Genomic DNA, 11065 nt, shown 5'->3' with positions numbered 1-11065 from the left:
TCAGACAAGTCCTACTTCTGAGTTTTTGTGTATATTATGATATTTCTATAATTTCCTGTCTTGACAGAGTTGTGGATGGAGTTGTCAACATGTGGCAAAGAGCCACATGATTGAACAGCTACTCAAAACTGACACACCTGACCTGATTTTCTGAATAAGTTGATCCTATAGTCCAGAATTAAGCTGATGCTAGTTTCTCATTATTCTGTCCTTCTATAAACTTATTTTTTTCAGTTTATTACAATTACTTCACTGTTGCACATTGATGGCTATGCTTCTTTATATCTTCATCGGCTTCTTTAGAATCGGTGTTACCTTCAGGTAAGACGGCAGTTGTACGTTTATAGCCATGAAATAAGAGAAAGTCCTGATGTCTGTGTTCTGCTTTATAAACATCCGGGGTATCTCCTGTAATTTATAAATTAAGCCAGAGACTGAAAATAGACAGTCCTGTCAATGATTAAAACTAGTTCATCAATGATTAAAACTAGTTAATCAAAGTGACATGTATCTGTACTTCATTTTTTATTTATTTATTTATTTTTACCTTTTTTTTTTTTTTTTTTTTTTGGTAGTTTGGGGCTTTTCATGTCTTTATTCAGAGAGGACAAGGCTGTAGAATGGGCAGGAAATAGAGTGAGAGTGGGCCATGACTATAATATTCTCACGTATCTGTCCAAGTAGAAATATCCGATTTTCAAATTGACCCTAAACGCAACATAATAACCACTTGAACTGAAGCGGGAAAAAAATCACCCCTAACATTGGGCCCGTTGCTAACGCCGTCAAACAAAGTCGTTTCTGTCAGTGACTTAAAAGAAAGGTTGGTGTCAGGCACGGAGGTTTTTTTGGGAGAAGTGGGATTACGAGTTTTTATATCAAATTTAAGGGGAAATACCACTGTTATGCTGCATTATTCAGCTAACGTGTGGAGCAGTTTGCTAAGTATCAGGGAGATGAGCGGGCACAACGAGCTGCACAGCCAAACACAGAGATGTCAATGTGTTTTGTACAGTATCGAAATGTATTCCAGAAAGGAGGCAAATCAAAGAACAGATTCAGATTTTGTGATGTCCATCTTCAGGCCATGTCACCTCCCTTGGAGCAAACGTGGCCCAGCTGTCTGAGAAGAAGCCTCTCATGTATCTGGCAGCAATCATTCGTCAAGAAAAAACAAATATGACAGTGAAATAGGTTATGTTTTGACACAGTTGTTCCAAAACTTGAACAACTCAGGTAATATGAGTTTAAGACCCCTGACATAGACTGTAAAATATATGGATGTAGACTCAGTGACGTCACTTATTTGTTTCTGATATAGGGTTTAGAAACTTGGTGTTACATGTGGCCATGTTGTAAGCTCCTGTCTTAGTACTTTGAGATAAAGAGGCGAGCGTTTAGCCTAACAGCTACAGTCTGTCAGTCAGGTGAGCTGTGCCTCTCTTAACATCATCTAAACTGTTGAGCTTTAAAAAAATTCTGCCCTTGTACATTGTATGCTGGTAAAGAAATGAGTTATAGAAAGAAACTGAAGTCGATTTTTTGTACCAGGCTTTAAAGATGCTGAATTGATGCACTTAATAAATATTATTTATACAGCGCTTTTCAGAAACTCAACTTTAGCATCTTCTTTTCTCACAGACCAACAACTCGAGGGCTGGCCTCATGTGCGATATAATGGCTTGTTCATACACTATAGCTACATGTATCCTCAAAAGAAAACTCACATTTCTGCACATTTCCAGGTCATTGCTGTAGCCTTCGCTGTTGGTCCATGTAGCCCTGTTCCAACGTGCATCTCCACCAGAATGTAAGTACACACTGTTATGATGTGAACCTCAAGCCCTGGGATTGGTTTATTGGGCAACATAGCATTATCTGTAGTTATAACAGTTTGGGAATCTTTGTACACATAGTATTATCATATTACAACAACATCATCATCTAGCAACTCCTCTTTGAAACTCTTTGTGACTCTTTGACTTGGAGTCACTATAGGCTCAGGTTCAAAACTCTTGATCTGTTGATCCCCAAAAATGCACCAGATCAGTGTGTGTCCTCACTATTTACTTAGGCTTAAAGATGAAACATTTATCAAGATAAACCTATGGAAGAGAAAATTCACAAGTGGTTTGTAGTTTCTCAGTGAGCTTCGAAAAAGCTTTCAACCAGTTAGGCGTTACATCAAAAATAGAATATTTTATCATACGATAGTTTTCAATAACTACAAGTATTTCATTCATGTTATTTCCATGTTTGCTTGATGTGGAGGTCAAGCCAATGCTTTAAGCCAGTGATTCTCATAATGGGGTCCCAGGACCCCCAGGGGTCCGTGAACCATAGCTTGGGGGGTCAGTGGAATAATTAAAAAATGATTGTAAAGGTGTGCTACATCACTGAAAAAGCATAAAAACAAACAGGGATCTCTTGCACCAATAAAATCAGCTATTTACTCTACTCTGCCCAATTTAGTTTTGTGTCAATAGATCAATTCTGATATGATTGTAATATGTCTATCACTTCATAGTTTGCAACAATGGAAAAACTAAACAAAACACTTTGGAACCAACATTTACTCATATTTACAAAATAAATTACTTGTCATGGGTAAATGTAGCCTAATTCTATCATTTCAAAGTACAAAACAGTACATTAGAATAGGATAGAATAGAATAGAATAGAACAGAATAGAACTTTATTGTCATTGTAACAAGTACAACGAAATTGAAGTCACAGCAGCAATCAAGAAAACAAAATTAAGAAAGTGTATAAAAAGTGCAAAAAGGTCCATGAGAAAATAGATGATGACAGCTTGTCCATCATTGTCCAGTTCAGCCAGCCTCCACCTCCACAGGGTCCAGGACTGAGCTTCTTCAGTCATGCTCCATCTCTGTCTCCTGCATCCCGTCCGCCCACAGCAGGCGAAGCTCCCCCGCCGGTGTCCAATGTCAGCTTCGTTAGCCATATCTGTGAATAGCATGATGCTACTCTGCCCTCTGGTAGTCCTTCTTTTGCCGGGTTAGCACAGCTAGCTCTTCTATCTTATTGGAGATCGATCTTACGTCCCCAATAACAGTGCATGGAAGGACAGGTCCATGTCGTCACTTCTTAGCTCATACCTGAGAACCAGCACATCGTCCTCACATCCTTCTCCTCACCTTGTGGGAAGACATCAGGCCTTGCACCACTTAGCATTGACATGTTACAGGCTGCTAACAGCTGAGTTCACATGTAAACAATGCAGCCTTGGTTACATGCAGGATCTCCAGACAAACACAGGAGAAAAAGTAGTAAAAATATCACTGAAGCCACAAAAAGTTTGGTGTCCATGACCAACAAACGAGCCACACAAAACAATGATCCTTATTATTTGATAGTACCAAAACATGCTAATCTATATTATGATAATGAGGGGGTCCTTGGAAAAAATGTCTCACCTGAAAGAGGTCCTTGGTCTAAAAAAAAGTCTAAGAACCCCGGCTTTCAGCCACTGAGGTGCCACACCTGGCAATAATTGACACACTGCTATTTGCTGCTCCTTCTTGATAAATGAAGCAAACATTCAGCCTGTCTAATACAATTACAGAAGGTTTCTTCATCCTTCTGCAGCACCATGCTGCCTCCGAGTACAGTGGTCAGAAAACTGTTAAACCTTTCCGGGAGAACACAACTGCCACACCAACAAGGTTTGACCCTTTTAAGGAATCCCACCCAGAATTGAACAAATAAAAATGAAAACAACCGATCCATAATCTGCTCCTACACTTGACATAAAGAAAAGAAAAAAATAAAATGAAATTAGAAAACGGCTAAATTAGTATCCATGAAGTTCAAAACAATTAAAAAGATGTGTCATAAATAAGATAAGAATGTAATAACTGAGCAGAGTCTTCGTGATAGTCGTCCTGGCTTATTTAATTAGGAAAAGATGACATCAAACATTAATTCAACAAATTCATCACACTGTCGTCCAAAATAGGCTTCTTTATGTCAAAGCCAAATGAGCTGAACTGTGTGCAGCACAAACAAACACGGTTATCTGATCATATGTAACTTGTGCGTGGCGTCATCCTCAGTGCCATTGGCCTGAAACAGAAAAAGACTAATGGTAACCTACATTGCACAAACAGGGGAAGGTAAAGGCCACCGGTCTGTCATTTTTTAAAATTCTGATGGATTCCTCCATTAGAGATCATAAATAAGGTCAGACAGTGTGTTTGTTATCTCAGGAGGATGACAGGTGGAATGTAAAAATAAAAACATCCCCAAAACTGCTGATTCTTCATTGTAGTTATTTTTATTCTGTTTCAACAGGAGCATACAGTATAAAAAAAACACTAAACAGGATTTCTCAAAAGCTGCCCTCTTTTTCTCAGGGCTCTTTGTACCCCTCTACCCTCCTGCTCTCACTCCTTTCCAAACACAAAGATAAAGTTAATGAAGGTCTCAATCTTATTTAGGTTTGTGTGAGGACAAAAGGATGGACCATATAACCTGACAGCTGACTAACAGCTGGACTTTAGCCTGGGAGATTCTTACATCAAATTTTAATGCTCCGGTAGTCTGTTTGTTAGCGGGTTGTAAAAGCACCGTGATTGTCAGTTTACTTATTAACTAGCCGCTCAGCAGTCACGTTGACTGGTTGTTGTGGTGGTTGGGAATCGTTTTAAAGCCAGACCTTTTGGTTTCTAAGCTGCACTTGAAGTTCATCCAGGTACCAAAATGACCGACTTCAGGCAGATCCTGAAGGAGATCGGAGAGTTTGGGCTGTTCCAGAAAAGTCTGGTGGCTGTGCTATGCATCCCCATGTTTTTTGTGGCTTTCGATGTGATCTGTCAGGTGTTCACAGGCCTGAACTTCCCACATCACTGCAACACCGACTGGATCCTGAAGCAAGGGCCGAACCTGACAGAGGAGAGGCAGATGAATCTCACTCTGCCTGTGAACACGAATGGGAAGTATGAAAGTTGTATAATGTTCACACCTGTGGATTGGGATCTGGAAACAATTGAAGCATATGGCCTCAACACAACGACCAAATGCACTGACGGATGGGACTATGATGCACCGGCAAATGCCTCCAGCCTTGTCACAGAGGTAAGAGAGACTTTTTTATCCATTTATTACAGTGACCAAATTGATCTTACATAACAAAAAAAATAAATGTTGCTCAGTTTTTCAAAATGGATGTGAAGCGTATGGAGGATATTGTGTTCTGTCTCATAGTTTAGCATCTTTTCTGTGCAATGTATAAGCTTCTGATTTTGGTTTGGTGCCTCCTCAGCAACTGTTTTCCCCAAAGCCTATCATGGCTACAGCATATGCACCTGTTTAATGCTAAACCATAATTTTTATCCTTTTTGATTAAAACAAGTCACAAATACCTCTCACCAGTGATGGAATCAAAAAAGAAGACTATATAACTCCAAAATTTAAAAAGGAAAGTGACACTCACAAAAAATCGCACAATACTAGAACTACCAAACATTACAATGATAGGATGATGAAAAGCTTCAATTGTTATTTGGATCCACTAGGTGGCACACAACCACCAGTAGATGCATCAGCTTGTTGGATTTGAGGACCTAAAAAAATGGGAAACAGTTTGAGACATCCAGCTTTGTTTTTCAGCCCACTTGGTTTTAACTTTTACAGACATTTAGTAATGTAAGAACTTATTTTGTTACCTTCTGTAGGTATATTTTTACCATCCTTTTATGTTGTCAGTTTAACCTGGTGTGTGACAGAAGCAGTTTGATTGAAGCATCACAGTCCATCTACATGGCAGGTCTTCTGGTTGGAGCGCTGGTGTTGGGGCAGATGGCTGACAGGTAAACACAAATAATTGTTCTCCTTGTACTTAATATCTTCATTTAATGTGTTGTATCAGAATCATAGCAGAGTTTTAGTAAACTGTTGACCTGTTCTGGCCTCTAAAATTTTGTATGTAAGACTTCAATTCAGAGCTTTTTCTACTGTAAGAAATATATCTAAAGTAGTAAACATTGATTTATGTTGTGACTATCCTCCCACTCCAAACACTCCATCAGTCAACTGCCATACACAGATTGGCATTATATAGAATATAACAGTTTATGCATGGACTTTATACATTTAGAAAGTTGTTTATGGGTGAAGAACATTTTATTTTCTACCTTAGCGAAGTTAATAAAGTAGTAGACCACTAACACTAACCTGATTTAAACTTGTTGTACCCTTAAACAGGGGAAACCACTATGCAGTAGGGGTGGGTGTATCGATCTAAATATCGATACCAAGATGAGTATTGGTATCGGATCGATACTAGCCTGATGAGATCGGTACTGCAGTTTCTCTTATGTTGTCCAGTAATTTACTTTACTTTTCACCATCTGCCGCTTGTCTGTGCAAATGGGAGGGAACTTTTTGTTATTTGGCACTTGCAATTTTTTTTTCCTAAACAATTGTGTTGGTAGAATAATTATTATATAATAATAATATAATAATTATTACTTTTTAACCGTTAAAATGTTGTTCTATTGTTGTGGTCAGTTAAAAAACACATTTATATTGCTTAAAATCTTTATGCTGTGTTTTACCATAATCATAATCACAAAATTATTCAATGATCATTACATTTCATATAAAAAGTATCGGTATCAGTTTGGGCGATACTAGCCCCCCGTTTACTTGGTTCCAAAATTCCCGCTATCGTCCACCCCCACTATGCAGCTACAGTCATCTGTATTAAGATATAATATCATATATTGTTAACTCTAAACCAATTTATTTCATATTTTTAATGACAAATGTGCCCAGGAAAGAGAAAAAAACAACCTCACATGACCAGTCCTCCAATGTTAGATTGTTGGCAATGACAGAATGGTTCAGGGTCTGGATTCAATGTTTTTCTATGATACAAGTAGAAAAGGCCTAATGCTGTTACAGTACTTGACTAAATAGTATTACTAACTTTCCTCTTTAAATATGGTGTGTTTTGTACTCACTACTAATAAGGAAAAAAAGTATGAAAATAACACAGAAGCAAGTAGCTTTAGCAATCACTGCCAGAATTTAGTGAGAAAGCAGAGCGTAAAATCTCCAAGGCATTATCAACACATCACTGCACAAACTGTTTACACAAAAACAACAAATGTATAACAGTCAGTATTCTTTCCATGTACTGTTACTAACTATGCTTTATTAATTATGTTTATGAATAAAGAATTACACCACACCTTGTGGAAAAAAAAAAAACTGGAATGCCTGCAATAAGAGAAAGGAAATGAAATAGATTAGTCTTGTCTTACACAAACAACAGGTCATGTAACGATCACAAGTAAACATACAGTATGTCTGCCACCTTGATAGTGGCAGGTCTGTTCAAGGCAAACAACTAAGAAACTGAAAATTTTCTGCTTATAAAGCATTGACATTGACTGTTAAATCTTTGTAATGGAACACTCCATTTAAACCAAAAGTAGGTAAATAGTTAACAGTCTGTAAGTCAAATTTGTCAGATTAAAAGATTTGAAAAATCAGAGAGCAGAGTCTTGTTTCTTTTCTTTGAAGTCATAAATATCTTGTATGACAAAAAAATGTTACTGTCACCGCAGCATTTAAGAAAACAAAAGTAAGAAAGAGTATAGAAAGTGCGGGAGGTTGAAGGAATGTAGCAAAAAACCCAACTCACAATTCAATATAATTTCCGACACTGGAACTGCAGTACAAAGTGTGTCCTTTTCTTAAAGGGCAAGTGAAATTATTTTTTATCTCGACTAACAGAAAGTAATTTTGATTAAAAAAAAAATCTTACATCGGAATAACTAAAGATAATACAAATAAATAAAGTCCTTTCAAATTATCTCAGTTTGCGTATGTTCCTAGTTTAGAATTAACATCATTTTATTTTTAAGGAAAAACAGCCCTCTGCTGTTTAAACAGGGCATCGCAATTTATTTTTTTATCTCAGCTGATTTGAATCCTCACACATTTGTATCAATTATTAACGGTCTTGCGATGCATCATTACATCCCTAGGAGGTTTCCATTTGGGGAAAAACAAGCAGAACAGATTTTTTCTTTTTGCCTTCCCATATGGCAACTATTATATCAGTATTAAAAGCACTATAATTAGTTTCATGCACATTCACAAGGCGCATGGACAGAACATTGAAAGTTAATCCACTCCAAAATACCTGATGACTTGTTGGTGTGCGCATTTCTGGAGGAGTGATAATGTGTAGCAACTCCTATTTAGAGATGGTTATGTTCTGTTGCGGTTTAGATTGAAACTTTTTTAAAAATTATGATTACAGCGCAGTAACTAACTTACTTCTACTCTCCTCTGTATAGGTTTGGTCGACGCTTTGTAGTTCTCCTCTCACACTTTCTCCTTCTGGTGTTTGGAGTCGGGGCTGGCTTCTCACCCAACATCTACGTCTATATGGTGCTCAAGTTTTGTGGCGGCATTGCGATTTCAGGCATTGTTGCTAATGCTTTTGTGATAGGTAGGCAAAATGTAGAAATTTTTGATTTTCGTATTGTAAAGGATCATGGAATTACATTTTATTTTTACTTTTTATGGTTAGTTTTATGCCATTCCTGTCTGTATTGTTGATTCAAAGGTGGAGAATGGAGTGATTCTTCCAAGTTTGCCTTCTGCACCATTATTTGTCATTCCTTTTTCCCTATCGGACTAATGGTGTTGGCTGGGATTGCTTACTTTGTCCGCAACTGGAGGATCCTTCAGTTTGTTCTCTTCAGCCCTCTTGTTGTTGTTGTGGGAATCTTGTACTGGTTAGTAACCTTTCAGGGAATCATAAGGTTCTAGGTGTGTATCTGTAGTTTTAGCTATAGACCACATTGTTCTAAAGGTTTGGATGGAAATACCTTTTATATTCCATTAAGGGTTCTTCCAGAGTCAGCCCGCTGGCTCATCACCCAGGGAAAGAAGAAGGAAGCCATAAAAGAGGTACGAAGGGCAGCAAAGATAAATGGAAGGAAGATTTCGGAAGAACTGCTGGATAAGGTAAAGTGCATCAAACATATTTTTGCTCCAAACAAACAAAAACTGTAAAAGTCTGACATACATGTACAATAATAACTCTATTCCTATTCCTATTCCTTTATTCAGATGGACTTTGAGGATACATGCAAAAAAGGAACCATACTGGATATCTTCAGATTATCGTATCTAAGAAGACGTGCTTTTGTTATGAGCTTTGTCTGGCGAGTATTTATTTCATCAGCATCAGTTAACGATCTACATTTATATCTTTGTTGCTGAACTGAAGATGTCTCTTCATCTCTGTTAACAGGTTTGGGACAAGTCTAATGTACTATGGACTGAGCCTGAATGTTGGAAATTTTGGTCTGGATATCTACCTGACACAGTTCATCTTTGGTTTAGTAGAAATTCCTGCTCGTTTGGGCAGTTTGCCTCTTATCCAGCGCTTGGGAAGGAAAAAGGGTCAAGCAGGGGTCTTGTTTTTTGGAGGTGCTGCTTGTCTTGTGATTCTTGCAATTCCAAAAGGTAATTTGTTGTGTGATATGAGTAATGTTACAAGGTCAATACACAACATTTCAGAGAGCACAATAATTATAAAAAAACTCATTAGAAGAAATACATAAAACATTTCAGAAATCACATCATTGATGAAATATAAGAATATAGCTTCACAAATCAAAGAAAGGAAGGACTTTATGCTTTGTTTCTGATTGGACAAAACCCAGCTCTTGTATACCACTGTAAAGCATGCATTCGTTAATGAGATATATGTTCTGGAAAATTCCCAAACAAAAGTCAATGAAAGATTTCAGAATATACCAAAAGATTCAAGAAATACCCTGAACTTTCCAAAATATTCCAAATGCAAGTGACCAATGATCTACACTCATCTGGAGAGGCCTTATTTATTTATTTATTTATTTATTTTATTTTATTTTATTTATTTATTGAATTAATTTATTTATTCATTTATTTTATTTTATTGTATTTTTTTACTAAAGCTAAAAAAATATTTTCTAGAATTATGATCAAAGTTTCTCCAAAGTTTGTGGTTTATTCTTGGTATGACTTAAAATTTCTAGACTTTATGAAAAAAATAAATCAATAAATAATGATCCCAAAATCTAAAAAGTCACAGAAATGGAGACATAATTGCTTTGAGAAATTTTGGTTCGTATGTTTTTCAAATAAAGTTTACAGTGGGTTTTATAAAAATCTTAAAGAATTTCCAAACAAAGGTCTTTGAAAACTTAGCCAAAAAAGTTTCTAAAAAATTATTCTTTTTTTTTTTCCCTCTATGATGTTGTGTTTTGATTTCTTACCAGTATTCTCTTACTTTTAACACCCAGAAACATCCTCTCACCCAAAACAGACACAAATATTGATCTTATGTAAAACACCACTGTGTCTTTTCCTGTCTTCTGTTTCATTATCAGGTCAGCCTGAAGCGGTCACAGTCATAGCAGTACTTGGAAAATTTGCTGCAACATCTAGTTTCTCTATCGTCTATGTTTATACAGCTGAGTTGTATCCTACCACTCTTAGGTAAGTCAAGTGTGAAGATAAAAACCAACTGTCAGCTCATCTTTTCTACTCTTACACTCAGCGTGATTTCTGGTTCTCCTGTCTGTGCTGGCAGGCAGAACGGTGTGGGTCTGAACTCCATGTTTGCCCGTGTAGCAGGCATCCTGGCTCCACTGATCAAACTTCTTACTGTGTACCATTACACCATCCCTATGCTGATTTACGGCATCATACCCATTATTGCTGCAGGGTGTTGTGTTTTACTACCAGAAACCCTCAATGTTGAACTCAAAGACCATCCTGAACTCACGTAAGTTTGTGAACCGTTTACTCCACTACACGAATATTAGAGCTTTTCTATTTGATCATTTTCTGATTTTTTTATTTACAGGAATTCAGAGACGGATGTTAAGATGGAATCCTCTTCAGATGAAGAAATAATAGGGGAGGGGACTAGATTCTGAATTGTGTGTGTGTGTGTGTGTGTGTGTGTGTGTGTGTGTGTGTGTGTGTGTGTGTGTGTGTGTGTGTGTGTGTGTGTGTGGTTTTCAGA

The 11065-nt window shown here is 37.2% G+C and overlaps 1 protein-coding gene across 1 annotated transcript; it reads left to right on the top strand.

Annotated features, from left to right (window-relative positions):
* Positions 1 to 4722: 4722 nt before the first annotated feature.
* Positions 4723 to 10826, top strand: LOC141807362 (solute carrier family 22 member 13-like). The gene is made up of 9 exons (XM_074693319.1): positions 4723 to 5097; positions 5728 to 5831; positions 8334 to 8488; positions 8606 to 8777; positions 8889 to 9009; positions 9115 to 9209; positions 9299 to 9513; positions 10425 to 10533; positions 10628 to 10826. The coding sequence occupies exons 1-9, from the start codon at positions 4723 to 4725 to the stop codon at positions 10824 to 10826; spliced, it is 1545 nt and encodes a 514-aa protein (XP_074549420.1).
* The last annotated feature ends 239 nt before the right edge of the window (positions 10827 to 11065 follow it).

Source organism: Halichoeres trimaculatus, unplaced genomic scaffold (assembly GCF_033239565.1).
Source record: "Halichoeres trimaculatus isolate MK-OKI-2021-1 unplaced genomic scaffold, fHalTri1.1 fHalTri1_scaffold_18, whole genome shotgun sequence".
NCBI lineage: Eukaryota > Metazoa > Chordata > Actinopteri > Labriformes > Labridae > Halichoeres > Halichoeres trimaculatus.
The sequence above is the reverse complement of the archived record's forward strand: the minus strand, read 5'-3'. Positions and strand labels throughout refer to the sequence as shown.